The sequence below is a fragment of the Petaurus breviceps genome, unplaced genomic scaffold (genome assembly GCF_028583685.1).
Source record: "Petaurus breviceps papuanus isolate PSGF00001 unplaced genomic scaffold, PetGlider_PUasm1.0 90760, whole genome shotgun sequence".
Lineage (NCBI taxonomy): Eukaryota > Metazoa > Chordata > Mammalia > Diprotodontia > Petauridae > Petaurus > Petaurus breviceps.
Window position 1 is genome coordinate 6,963,361 of NW_027187338.1, and position 14,474 is coordinate 6,977,834.

The 14,474-nt window shown below is 45.2% G+C and overlaps 1 protein-coding gene across 6 annotated transcripts in view; it reads left to right on the forward strand.

The window, feature by feature from the left end:
• Window positions 1-358: 358 nt before the first annotated feature.
• The window catches only part of MACF1 (microtubule actin crosslinking factor 1), a 410,697-nt gene continuing 396,581 nt past the window's right edge, over window positions 359-14,474 (forward strand). For 3 of the 6 annotated variants that reach the window (XM_069068000.1, XM_069068006.1, XM_069068005.1), the window contains exon 1: window positions 359-602. In XM_069068000.1, coding sequence (XP_068924101.1) covers window positions 383-602 — 220 coding nt within the window. In that variant the 5' untranslated portion in view covers window positions 359-382. The remainder of the gene's footprint in view (window positions 603-14,474) is intronic. The other 3 variants (XM_069068004.1, XM_069068009.1, XM_069068007.1) reach the window with 1 other exon arrangement.

Consider the following 14,474-nt stretch of genomic DNA (forward strand, 5'->3'; position numbering starts at 1 on the left):
ATTCCTCCATTTCTGTTTATTTATTCGATTATATTTCCCACCATGAACCACCTTCATTTTATAGATGAGAAAATTGACACCCAGAAAATGTAAATGCTTTGCCCAAATAAACCCAAGCAGTAAATTTTAGAGCTAGGATATGACCCCACATCTTCTGATACCAGGTACACCATCCTGTCTACTGCACTGGCCTTTTTCTCAAGGCCATGGAATGACGTAGTGGCAGAGCTAGGGCCAGGTGTCAGTTCCTCTGACTTGCAGGGTGCCTAGGGCCCATTACATCCTTCTGATTCTTGGTCTAATCATACAACATATACTTTTCCCTGCAGATCATTGCCCCTGAGGACTCCCATACCATCTCGTCTCCACCATTTTTGGGGAGATGTCTTCCTCAGATGAAGAGACCCTCAGTGAGAGATCTTGCCGGAGCGAGAGGTCGTGCCGGAGTGAACGTTCTTACAGGAGTGAGCGGTCTGGGAGCCTATCTCCCTGTCCCCCTGGGGATACCTTACCCTGGAATTTACCTCTCCATGAGCAGAAGAAACGGAAAAGCCAGGACTCTGTACTCGATCCAGCAGAAAGAGCTGTGGTCAGAGTTGCTGGTAAGAGCCTCCCCTGAAGGGCATTTAAAGGGGGGGGGGGGTGTCACACTCCTTATTTTGGGGGTAGATGGGCAGACAAGTATCTGGAGATGATCAGTAGAGGTATTGCTTGTGCTTTTGGGCCCAGTATGGGGCACTCACCCTCAGGCATGCCAGATGGCTTAGCCACCTTAGACCACTCCCATAAGTGTGCCTTAGTTGGGTAGAGCGTGGTTCTGGGCATTATCCTGAGACTTTTCTCATTCTCCTCCTTGACCTGCTGAAATTGTGGAGAGATTGTTTTGTCTCATAGGTTCCTTTATGGTTACATATCATATTATAATAATGATATTTAGATGGGCAACCAAGATAGGGGGAAAACTAGACCAGGTCATACAAGGATTGGTTGAAGGAAATGTAGGTATTTAGCCTGGAGAAGGGAGAGCTTGCAGGGACATAGTAGCTGTCATCAATCATTCAAGGAGTTACAGTGAAGGAGAAGGATTAGACAGAACCATGAGCAATGCAGGCACTTAGAGAGAGGGGGCAGATTTTGTCTTGGGTATCAGTGAGACTTCATCAAGGTAGAACTGTCCAAAGTGGAATGGGATACCTCAGAAGGCATTCAAGGGGAGGCTAGATGCTGCTTCTGGGAAGGCTACAAGGGAGATTTCCCTGCTCAGGATGGATTAGATGCCCTCTGAGATCCCTTCTAGTCTGAGGCAGCTAGATGGCAAAGGAGATAGATCAACTAGCCTGGAGTCAGGAAGACCTAAACTCAAATCCAGCCACAGACACTTACTAGCTATGTGACCCTGGGCAAGTCACTTAACCTCTCTTAGCCTCAGTTTCCTCATCTATAAAATGGGGATAATAGCCCTACCATCCATGGTTTTTGTGAGGATCAAAGGAGATAACAATTACCAAACAAAAGTAAGTGCTTGTTATCTCTCTCTCTCTCTCTCTCTCTCTCTCTCTCTCTCTCTCTCTCTCTATCTGCCTACCTATCCATCCATCCATCCATCCATCCATCCATCCATCCATCCATCCATCCATCTATCTATCCATTAGCTATTATTATTCTAACTCTGAGAGATTGTGATTCCATAAGAATTGCAGAGTCCCTCCCCTTTGCTTTAAGGCTGGCTAGACCTCATCAAGGCCTTCCAATGGTGCATCCTGCAACAGATACATTATCCAGCTTTTTTCCAGGAAGAGAGTCTTCCATAGAGCTGTCTCCCTTTACAAGGAATCAAGTGCTTTCTGTGGGCATTGCACAAATTAAGAGCCATCATACGCTCATGGGATTGTACCTCTAGAGCTAGAGAGGACCACTGAAGCCATCTAGTCCAACTCCCTGTTTTACAGACAATAATAATAAAAATTAAAACCAGGTATTTTAACTATTATTGTATTACATAAAACATGTATTGTTTTAGATTTGTAAGGCACTTTATATGTGCTTTCTCACTTGACGCTTACAATAGCCCTGTGAGGTAGGTGCTATCATCATCCCCATCTTACAGATGAAGAAGTCAAGGCTGTCAGCTATTATTATATAACATATCTGTGCTGTTCTGAGATTCATAAAGTGCTTTACATTGTTGTCTCAATTGATCCTCACAACAGCCCTGTGAGGTAGGGGCTATCATCACCATCACCCTCATTTTATAGAGGAAGAAACTTGAAGCCTAAAGGGGAGAAGTGACTTGGCCAGGTCCAACAGACCAGGATCCAAGGAGCAGAGCCAGGGCTGGGAAGGACCCATGGAGATTACAGAGTCACAGAGTCACGGAGTTGAAAAAGACCTCAGGGACCACTATCTAGTCTATTTTTGTCATTTTAAAGATGGGGAAACTGAGACTCAGAGAGGGGAATCAGCTGAGACTAGAGCCCAATTCAGAACCTGATTCCCGGGCCAGGATTTTTTCTTCTATCCTAGCCTGTAGTTGTATCTTCATGTCATACTCTCATGATAAGGCATCCTTGTATCCAAATTGATAAGAAAGAATAGTCTCCTGTGATGTCTCATGACCTCAGAACCATAGATCCAGCTGTGTCTATGGCTCAGTCAAGATGCTGACTATGACATGACTGGAGGATGTTGGGTTGCCATATAAGGATGAAGGATTGAGCCATCAGAGGGGATTACTGGGATTAGGGCAGGTATGAAGCATAGCAGGGAGAAGGAAAAAAGAAACAAGGAGAAAAGGAAGTGAGAAGTGTGAGGGAAAGAGAAGAATAAGAAAAAAAGAGATATCTCTGATAGTACTTGTTAGAATCAGGGTGTCTGTGACTGCCTAGGGACCCTCAGTGGTTACTAAAGGTTATTGACTCAACATTGCTAATCTTTCCCAAAAAAATACTTGTTCATGAGCTCTCTCTCACTCAAGAATAATCAAGGGCTCCCTATTGCTATATCAAATCTGAACTCTTCTGTGTGCCTTTTTAGACTGTCATTGATCTGCTTCTATCCTAAATTTTTTAGACTGTCATTGATCTGCTTCTATCCTAAATTTGTCTCTCATTGGTTCCCAGCACAACCCTTTGTTATAACTAGGCCAGTTGTCATACTGTTTCCTACTGTTTCCTGTTTGTTTCCACCTCTCTGCCTTGTTTCAGACTGCCCCTTCAACCTAGGAGGTGCTCCCTGCTCATCTAAATGCTCTTCATATTTTAAGATTCAGATCAAATTCTGTCTCTTTAAGAAGCCTTCCCTCACTTCAACAATATTCCAGGCCCAATCATTCTGAGTTGCTATAGCCTATGTTGCTATTCCTATGTGCCACATAATTCTGTGTGTAATTGTACATTGTTCTATATAATTTGATAATTGTTGATTGCCTCCAGAAATGGGACAAAGTATGGGTTTTCCAGGTAAGGTTTGAAAATTGCATCCCCTCCTCTCAATGTGTTACTGTTCTCCTGGAGGTTTTGAGCCTGTAATATATACAACTTTGCTTATCAAAATGCACACTCTTGGGTCACAGAGAGCAGAATTTTCTGGCATAAAAACAGATATATTTATAGAAAGTAACATTAATTGTTTCTGTACTGCCACCTCCTGTGTGTTACATCCCAGGCAACTGCCTATTTTGCTTGCCCTGAGTTCTTGCTCTATTTGTCTCCTTGAACTAGATTATGAATTATAATCCAATAATAACTGACATTTATATAGTGTTTTAAAGTTTTCAAAGACATTATCTTATTTGATCTAGACTCGATTCAAAGAAAATTGAGTTGTCTTTTACTTCTTCTGAATCCTTTAACCCGGTACTGGCCACATCAAAGGCATTAATTGCTTGATTGATTGATACATATAATTTTACCATGTTACAGTGTCATAATTCACAGGAATGCAGAATCTCAGCATTTTAAAAGGACTCCCAAGGCCAGCTAGTTGAGTCCATGCCTGAGCAGAAATTCTTATTATAGTCTTGTCTAGCAATCTGGGGCTGGTTAGATATGGTGGGCTAGTTGAATCTGCTCTGCTTCCTCTCTCAACAAGCAAGACAGCCTGGCTCAGAGTGGGTGTTCCAAAACTCACTGGATTCATTTCCCCAAGAACTGGAGGCATTTTTCTAGTGGTTCAGTCTGGAGGTGGTCTTCCAGGTGGGGAAGTGAGGCAGGAGCAGGGTAGATGTCAAGATGGTGGGAATGAATGGAACGTCCACATCTTCTGATCAGCCATATGTGGCTCTTTATTCATTTCAAGTTCGTTTGGAAGCAGTCAGCTGTAAATCAGTAATAGATGAGATCTAGGTTTGCTCCCTCACATTATGACTCAGTCCCTTGCCGTTGTGCCTCCAGCTTCTGAACCACATATTTATTCTTTTTCTCTTTGAGAGGCTGATTGCAAATACTTTCTAGTCCAAGAATGCTCCAAGCTCCACCATGACCATTTCTGGGCCCATTTATGCAGCAGAGTGGCAAGGTTCAGGTTTGCCCTTCTACATCCCAAGGTCACATGCTTGCTCCTCTTCTTTCCAAGAAGGTTAGCTTGGGAACTCAGCATTGCCTAAAACCCCTCCCCCCTTCATTTTAGGAGGGTGAATCCAAAACGCTCAAGGGTCACTAATCAACCCTCCCCCCCAACGTGACTCCCTTTCTGGGAATTTCTTGACCATTCTGACCATTCTGCTTGAACACTGCCCTCACTTTGGTTGTGTGGACTCTTTTCCTTTTGGGCTTTAAAGGCCCGCCATTGCTTCTTCTGACACTGACAGCTTTTGAAACAATAGAAGATAGCTACTGAGTCCCACTGAGGCTAGGCTCATATCTCATCTAGCCATCTATCTTAACTATCTTTTTGCCATTCAACTTATCTCCTTCACATATGCATTTCCCATTTCTTCCATACCCTGGAAGCCATAATCAAATAGTACCACCATTGTCAAACCTGGCAAGGGTATTTTCCATACTGGGAATGGTATGCTAGTCAATATCCGAATAGCTTCCCTTACCATCCTTGTAACCTCCTAGGGCCAAATACCCTTCCTTGTCTTCCACTTCCCTATGTATGTTGTTCTGCCCCATTAGGGGGGATATCCTCAAAGTTAGGGACTAGCTTGCTTTTGTATTTTTATACTCAGAGATGGGTATATAGTAGTGTTTCTCATTCATTCATTCCAACTTCTCAAATCTTCCCAAATTCCTTCAATCAAACTTTCAGTGGGTGACATCTTCCTTAGTCCCCTCACCTATGAACATTCCCCAGTTTATCAATGTCCCTTCCAGAACAGGGCATCCAACACTGGTGTAATACAAAGCCCTAGATGTGCTTTGGCCGGGGCAGAGGACAGCAAGCCTGTGATTTACAATTTTTCAGGAGGTCGACTTTTAATTCAGCCTGAATTGGATTGGCTCTTTGGCTGCAGTATCATGCTGCTGACTCATAGTGAGTACCCAAAGAGTCTTTGTTCTTTTGAATTGTTCTCCAGGCACGCCTCCCCTTCCCTGTTCTTGTGCTATAGATTTTTTGAACCCAAGTGAAAGCCTTTTATATTTATGCCTGTTAAGCTTCATTTTAGCTACAAAACAGATCCTGCTCTGATGAGACCTTTTGGGTTTCTTACAATTATTTGATCTATCCATTTTCCTGTTACCTGTATCTTATCTGCATATGGGGCAAGCATGCTGTCCATCCCCCTATCCCAATCACTGGTTATTTCTTCTTTTCTCTGTAGCAAGTCATGAAATAACAAGACACCTGAATCTGGAGTCGGAGGATGGATCATAGGAACGTGGATTTAGAGCAAGAACACTCTTTAGAGGGGTGGCTAGGTGGCACAGTGAATAGAACACTGGCCCTGGAGTCAGGAGGACCTGAGTTCAAATCCAGCTTCAAACACTGACCACTTACTAGCCAAGTGACCTTGGGCAAATCACTTAAGCCCAATTGCCCTGCCTTCCCCCCTCCAAAAAAAAAAAAAGAAGGGACCTTAGAGGTCATTGTGTCCAACACCCTCATTTTACAGATGAGGAAACTGAGTGACTGACCAGGATCTCACAGCCAGTAAATGTCTGAGGAAGGCTTTGATCCTGGATATTCCTCACTTCCAGTCCAGAGCTCATGCTCAGTCCTGTCTCTGCTGCTTATTCCTTCTGTGACCTTGGACAAGTCACTTAACCTTCATGGACCTCAGTTTTCTCATTTATAAAATGAGAGGGTTGGCTTGGATGGCCTTTAAGATTCCTTCTAGGTCCAGTTGGATGACCTTATGATCCTAAGGATTTATGGGCATCTTATATTTGCCTAGCACTCTTCTCTGAACCTGGTTAGGTGGAGCTCATAGCCTCTGGTTTGGGAGACCAGGTTTGCAAGCAGGAAACATCTAGGTGACAATGCTAACTCAAGAAGGGGGCAGGGTTAGTGTGGGCTCAAGTGGTGGAGGAAGGTCTCATGGAAGAGGTGAACCTTGAAAAATAGAGATTTTGATGGTAAAGGAGACAGGAGGGACACATTCCAGATGAGGGAAGAGCAAGGCAAGGGGCAAAGTTGGAAAGTGATCCCACAGAGTGGAGAACAGCGGGAAGAACTGCTCTGCTGGGGCATGGGGTTGGTGTTGGGAGTTCATGAAAGCAGCATTGGATGGCTAAAGTGAGGGGAGGGTCTTGAATGCTGGGTTGACTAGTTTTGTTTTTTAATTAATTAATTAATTTTTAGCTTTCACCATTCACTCCCATAAGATTTTGCATTCCAAATTTTCTCCCCATCCCTCCCCTCCCCCACCCCAAGACAGCATACAGGCTCCACATATATATTCATATCAAACATATTTTCACATTATTGTTGATCTGAGCCAGCAAGCACTAGGGAGACATTGATTATCTGGTGACTTTTTTTTAAGCAATTGGGGTTAAGTAACTTGCTCAAGGTTACGCAGCCAGGTATTTTGTGTGGGTGCCAAGTATCTGAGGCTGGAACCGATCTCGGGTCTCCCAACCCCAGGACTGGTGTTCTTACTCACTTTGCCACCTAGCTCCCCCATCTGGTGACTTTTGTTTAGGATCCTCTAGGCTTTTTTGTTTTGTTTTGTTTCATAAATAGGGTTTGTGAAAGGATAGGAAGGAGTTTGGGTCCTGTCCTGGGGGGGAGGGGACCAGGCAGTGATTCCAGGAGGTAGCAGAAAGCCTGAGGCTGTGTAAACACAGCTGCTTCATTCTCTTTGCTGAGTTATTCCTGCCTAGGATGTCCCAGGTGTTCATTGTAATCTGGTATCACCAGAACACAAATGCCAGAGGGAGTGCATGGCTTACCCCCGGGATGGGCTCATAGCTATGTCAGGGGATGGGAAACTGGAAGGGCGTGGCCTACAGATTGAGCTACATGAGTTCCCATGGGAAGGGGCAAAGAGAAAGAGAGGGACAAGAGGAGAGCAGGAAGGAAGGGAGGGAGGGAGAAGAGACACAGAGAGGGAGAGAGAAGAGAAGAGAGAAACAGACTGATAGAGAGAAGAGAAACAGACTGATAACAAAGAGAGGAAGGGGGAAGGAAGAGGAGAAGAGGGAAAGGATGGGGAGGGAAGGGGGACAGAGAGAAAGGTAGAGAATGAATCAAAGGTAGGGGAGGGAAGGGGAGAGAGACAGAGAGTATGACAACATATGTAAAAGTTGGAAAGGAAGGGGCAGCTAGGTGGCACAGTGGACTCCACCAGCCCTGGAGTCAGGAGGGTCTGAGTTCAAATCTGATCTCAGACACTTACTAGCTGTGTGACCCTGGGCAAGTCACTTAACCTTGATTACCTGGCCAGAAAACAAACAAACAAAAAAGTTGGAAAGGAACCTTAGCATATAGAATGTATGGACTGGAAGGAATCTGACTGTGTAGAATCTTAGAACATAGAACCCTGAATGTCAGAGCTGAAAGAGACCTTAGAATTAAAAGGTGTTAGAGCATAGAATTAAGGGATGTTAGACCTGGAAGGGACTTAAGAAACCACATAATAGAAAGCCCTCATTTTGCTGATGGGAGAAACTGAGGTCCAGATTGGTGAAGGGACTCACTCAAGGTCATCTAGCTTTGGCTTTGATGTTCTCTGCCTCCTGGTGGTGTCAAGGCAGTGTCTCGAGGTACAACTGATCCAGCAAGGCTGCACGCAAAGACGATATCATGAAATCTAGTTAAAAATAACTTGGAAGTTGCAGCTGGGCTGCAGTGAACAGAAAAGGAAGGAAGGAGGAGAGGCAGCTCAATCTGACAGCTCTGGGAAATGTGCTGAAATATTGATAACCATTTTGAAATGATGTAGTGGGTACTCAGCCAGAGATTTCACAAGGCAGCCTTTCCTCTGGAGGACATCCCTGCCTGACAGCTGGAGGAGGGGCTGGGGGAACAGTCCCTTAGTCCTCTTTGGGGTATTAAAGCTGCAAAGCTGTCTGCAATTAGAACTTTTGTCCTTAACGGAAATGCAATATTTTTAATGACTGCTGGCCAGCTGTGACCTATGCCCTTTCTTCTCTCCCCACCAGAGAGGGCCTGGGTCAGGAAATAAAGAAGGAGCTTTGGATCTTGTTTTACCAAATCCACAGTTCTCCTTTCTCTGGCCCTGCCTGGTGTGCTGTGTCTGGTTCCCAAGACTTCTTTTGCTTGGGAAAATTGCTGATGTGTATGAGGAAACAAGACCCCAGGCTGCCCAGACTTCCACCCAGCAGAATTTTTTTCCTCTCCTCTGAACCTCTCTCTTGGTTGGACTTCCAAAGGAACTGAAGGTGGGAGAACAGGGAGGCAGGTCCCTTTTTATTTTTTTCCTACTGCCTCTTGCCCTTAGTCTAACCTAGCCTGGAATGTTCTTCTTGACTCTTATCTCACCTGGAAACAAAAGTGAGGGTTTTTGAACAGGCATCTAAGAGAAGAGCAGTCAAATAAGACACTTGTTGAGTGTCTGCCATCTTGGTTGAGGAAAGAGACTTAGCTTGTGTGCTCCCTGGTTTTGTCTAACTCCTTAACTTCATGTTCTAATCTTCCCTCCCAACTCAGGAGGCAAGTCTGCCCATTCCACTACTCTGTTCCTTTTTTCACTTTGGGAAGGTAAGAGTGTGGGCTAGTGGAAAGGATGAGGAGGGCTGAGTCTGAGCCCCAGTACTATCACTTACTGGCTGTGTAACCTTGGATGAATAACTTTTCCCCTCTGAGATTCAGTTTCCTAGTTTATAAATTGGGGATAATCCCTACCCTTTCTGCCTCCTACGGTTATCAAGTGATATTTATAACATGCTTTGCCAACTTTAAAACACTACTAAGTGCCAACTATTAGCTATAATATTTGCACTCCCTCCCTTTCAGGGTCACTGTGGGGAAAATATTGTGCAAATCTCAATGGGTTACATAAATATGTTCTTATCAGGAGAAGGAACAAAATCTTGGATGCAAAGCATCCTAGAAATGTGAACTATTGTTTTTATGGTTGCTGTTGATGACAAGCTGTGGCTTGAGTTCTTCTCCTTAGGGTAATTTTCATGGGGCCCTTTGCAAGTCTGGAATATCACAATACAGTAGTACACTGCCATTTCTATGTATGCAGCATGTCCCGAAGGTTTTAGTACAGGTTGAAGCTAAGAGAACTTAAAACTATTTATTGGACCTTAAAACTGCCCTAAGACTTTCTGGACACCTCGTATGAAGCACTTTGCAAATCCGAGGACACTATCTAAATGCCCTTGGTTCCCTCTACCTGCAATGTTTCTACTTTCCTGTACCAGCCCCAACCCCATGGGATATGGGCCATGGCCCTGAGATGCAATGCAGGGAAGATGGTGAGAGTCTGTAGAGTGACTGTTTCCAGAAAGCTATGGAGAGAACATGCTGGTGCGAGATCAGGAGACGTGAAGTCATTGGAAGCTCATCCTGGTTCTGGGCCCAGAATGCAGTAAATGACCATGCCTTCCCTTCCCGCCTGCCTTTGTCACACTCTGTCCCAGTGCCCTCTTCTGCCTCCCACTGATGGTCATCCTTAAAGTACTCTTCCAGCCAGAGGGAACCCAGTGCCAGGGGTCAGCTTGATATCATAGTGGGTGGAATTCTGGGCTTGTATGCCAGCTTGAGACACTTACCAGCTGTGTGACCCCAGGCAAGCCATTGAACCTTCATTGGCCTCAGTTTCCTTATGTGTAAAATGGAGATGTTTGGGGCAGCTAGGTGGTGCAGTGAATAAAACACTGGCCCTGGAGTCAGGAGGACCTGAGTTAAAATCCAGCCTTAGAGACTTAACATGTACTAGCCATGTGACCTTAGGCAAGTCACTTAACCCCAATTGCCCTGCTTTGCCCCCTCCAAAAAGCCAAAAAAAAATGGAGATGGTAATAATAGCTAACACTTCACAACAATCCTGGGACATAGGTACTATTGTTATCTCTATTTTACAGATTAAAAATGGAGGCAGGCAGAGATGAAATGACATGACCAGGGTCACATAGCTATTAAGTTTATGAGGCTAGATTTGAACTCAGGCCCCCTGACTCCTGACCTGGGTGCTCTATCCACTGTACCACCTAGCTGAGGGACTAAGGAACTCCTAGGTAGTGCCTACCACACAGAGTTGTTATAAAGATCAATTGAGGTATTTGTAAAGTGCCACTCTGTACCTGCTTGCTATTCTCGTTGTTATCATTAGGACTGTGTTCTCCATTTGTGTTCAGCTCGGCTGGTGCAGCATCAGGCAGTCCCTCCAGTCACCAGCCATCTTGCCTTGAGCAAAAATGTCTTGTCACGCCCCAGCTACTCCCCTGGGATGTGGGCCCAAACCCACCTTTTAAACTCCAGTCAGCAAAGATTTATTAAGTGGCTCCTGTGTGGAGGTCACTGAGCACAAGGAGCTCTCCTCCAGGCCCTGTTCTCAAGGAGCCTCCCTCTCGAGCTTTTGTTCTTTCCAGACAGAATCTCCCTCATAACTGAGGCCTGGGTTCTCTGCCCTCACTTAATCACAGACTTAAGGGACCTTAGAAGCTGTTGAATCTAACTCCCTCATTTTATATATGAGCTAACTGAGGCCCAGAGAGGTCAAGGGACTTGCCCAGGGTCATATAGGTACTAAGAGGCAGGATTTGACTCAGGTCTTTCTGTCTCCAAGTTCAGCCCTCTATCCGCTGTGCCCTCAGCAGCTAGTATGTGACTTCAGATAAGTGACAACCTCTCTGGACCCCAGTTGTTGCTATCTCTTTCTCCTTGGAGGGCTCTCATTCTCTTCAAGATTGTTTAACATGAGTATTGCCCAAATATCTGGCCTTGGCCCTCTTCTTTTCTCTTGCCATGCTTTCTCTCTTGGCAGTCATCTTCACTCCTGCCTCAATGTAGGTATTTCCTAAATATGCATCTCTGACCTTTATATCTTATATTTCCTTTTATCTACATTCATCTATGTGCATCTTCAATTCAACATGCACCAAAACCTAGGTCCTTATCTTTCCCACTATAGCTTCTCCTTTTTGACTTCATTGTTCCTCTCTGGTACTACCATTTGTCTGAGTCTCCCATGTTAATATGTGGTATCTTTTTTTTGGAGGCAGTTGAGTTAAGTGACTTGCCCGGGGTCACACAGTGAGTAAGTGTCTGAAGCTGGATTTGAACCCAGGTGCTGCTTACTCCAGGGCATGTGCTCTATCCACTACACCACCTAGCTGCCCCCAGTGTTATCTTTAAATAGATGTGTGGATGAATGAAAGAAAAGCTATGTACTAAGTCACATGACAGCTAGGTGGCGCAATGGATAGAGCACTGAATCTAGAGTTAGGAAGACATCTTCCTGAGTTTATAATCCAACACAAAAGAAAGCTGAAAAAGTGGGAAAGAGAGGAGAAGGATGCTGCTAGGGGCATGGTGGAGAAGCCAAAGAAATCCTAAATGAGAAGTCCAACTTGAGTTGGGTGGGAAATGAGGGGGAGATGTTAGTATTGGGGATACAGATTGAAAATGAGACAGCTAGTCCCTATGGTTTTCAAGGAGCACATACTCTAAGGGGGGGAGACAGGACATAGAGGGGAATGGGGCTAGGAAAGGACTGTTTTGGTTTGAGAAGCCCCAGGAATGGTGAAGGGAGTCGTAGAGAAGTTGACTAGCATTTTTCCAAAAGCAATGGGAAAGTATTGAGTTCATGAATAAGTTCTGAAGCTCTGGTTTTATCTATTTTATTTCCATAACATCTCTTGCTTCTATTCCTTCCTCTCTATTCCTACTTTCATAATTCTAGTATGAGGTCTTTTATATTCTCTGCCTAGACTATGGGAGCAGCCTTCTACCTGGTCTCCTTGCCTCCAATTCTCCCATCACACCATTGCTAGAATAATCTTCCTTCCTCCTAGATCTGATCCTGTTATTCCTCTGCTCAAAAACACTGGTGACTCTCTATTTCCTCCTGACTAAACTTCAGATTTCTTTCCCTGGCACATAGGATTCTCAAAACTTTGTGTATCCCTCAACATGAATTGTACTTTTCCACCTCCATGCTTCTGCATAGGCTATGCCCCATGTCCAAAATGCTCTCCTTCCCCATCTCCACTTGCTGAATTCGTACTCATAGGAAAGCCTACATCAACTGTTATCTTCTCCAGGAAGCCTTCCCTGATCTCTCAGAATGATAAACAAGGGCATGGCAAGTAAGTTTGCTTGCCTTGGGTATGAGTAGCTGAGGAAGGAGGAAAATGTATAAAACATGTATCTCAGGCATCTCATGCTGTTTAGGAGGAGGGCTAGGGCACTGTTTTATATTCTGGTCTCAGGCATACATTAGTTAGTTACATGGGCACTGCCCTCTGGAACTAGGGCCAGGTGAGGCTTAGAGCTTCTGGCCGGATGCCTGGTGTGACTGTACACCAGCTGACCAGCTCTGGGCTATTTAGTGTAAATCTGGGTCAGAGTCTGTACAGGGATGGAAAAGAGACTGCCAGCAGAGGTCAAAGCGCACAGAAGGGGAAAATGACCAATCTGTCCTTTTCTTGAGATTTGGAGTCCCCAGTGGGAGTGTGTCCTGCTCTTGGTCCAGCTGGGGGGAATGGTCTGGTTTCTGCACAGGAAGGAAAGAGATGCCGGCTTGCATTTTGCAGTGCATTTCCTATTCTCCCTCTTCAGGGAGCAAGAGACAATGTTCCCTGGAGGGGAGAGGAAGGTGGAACTGTCCAGTGGGTCGGGGCTAGGTCCAGCAGTTTTTGATAGGGGAAGGATGAGTAGGAATGCCTTGTTATCAGCCAAAAAGGGTAGCTGTGCGATAACTGCTAGCTATTATGGAAGGCAGTCAGCTTTCATTTCCTGTTGAGCAGGGCAGAGATTTAGCACCTGCACAGAGCTTGGTGGGGGAGGAGCCTGGTGCTGTCACTGGCCTCAATTTAAATTCTCTCCTCCTCTGGGGAAGCATTTCTGTGAATGCAACTGGGGATGATTGCTGGCTGCACTGCATCAGTTACTGATGGCCATCTTCCCTATGAATCTTGATGGTATCTGCCTCTCCCTCCCTCCTTGCTGACCTGGCACAGTAAGGAACAGGAACTGTCATTTGCAGACTGGGTTTGCCTGTTGCTAGGTGTCAGAACGGTGCTTTCCAGTACCCTAGAATAGGCAGAACTAAGCATGCTCCTCCCCTTTCTCCTAGGATGCCCAACATAGAGAAGCAGAACTGGGTGGGACATTAGAACATAGACTGTCAAAGCTGGGAGGAACCTTGGTGCATAGAACGTCAGAGCTGGGAGGGGCATTGGGACAGGGAATGTCAGAGTTGAGAGGAACATTAGAACACAGAGTGCTGGAAATGGAAGGGGTTTTAGTGCGTAGAGTATCAGAGCCAGGAGGGACATTGGGATGGGGAATGTCAGGGCTGGGAGGGACATTAGAACAGAGAATGTTAGACTTGGGAGGGACATTAGAACCGAGAATGTTAGGGGCAGCTAGGTGGCACAGTGAATAGAGCACTGTCCCTGGAGTCAGGGGGACCTGAGTTCATACGTGACCTCAGACACTTAACACTTAGTAGCCGTGTGACCTTGGGCAAGTCACTTAACTCCAATTGCCCTGCCCTCCCCCCTCCAAAAAAAAAAAGGTGGCACAGTGAATAGAGCACCATCCCTGGAGTCAGGAGGACCTGAGTTCATATCTGCTAGACCTGGGAGGGACATTAGAACAGAGTATCAGAGCTGGGAGGAGGCTATAAGTCATAGAAGGTTGGAGGTGGGAGGGGTCCTAGTATATAGAATGTCATCTGGGAGGTACATTAGAACACAGAATACCAGAGTTTGTAAGGACCTTAGAACTCATCTTAGGGTGCCTGAATTGGAAGAGACCTTGGAATGTAGATGTCCTAAGTGAAAGGGAACTTAGACTATAAGATGACAGAATCCAAAGGAACCTTCAAGGTGATTTAGTCTAACCCTTTCATTTTACAAATGAGGAGGCAGCATGGTGCAGTGTGG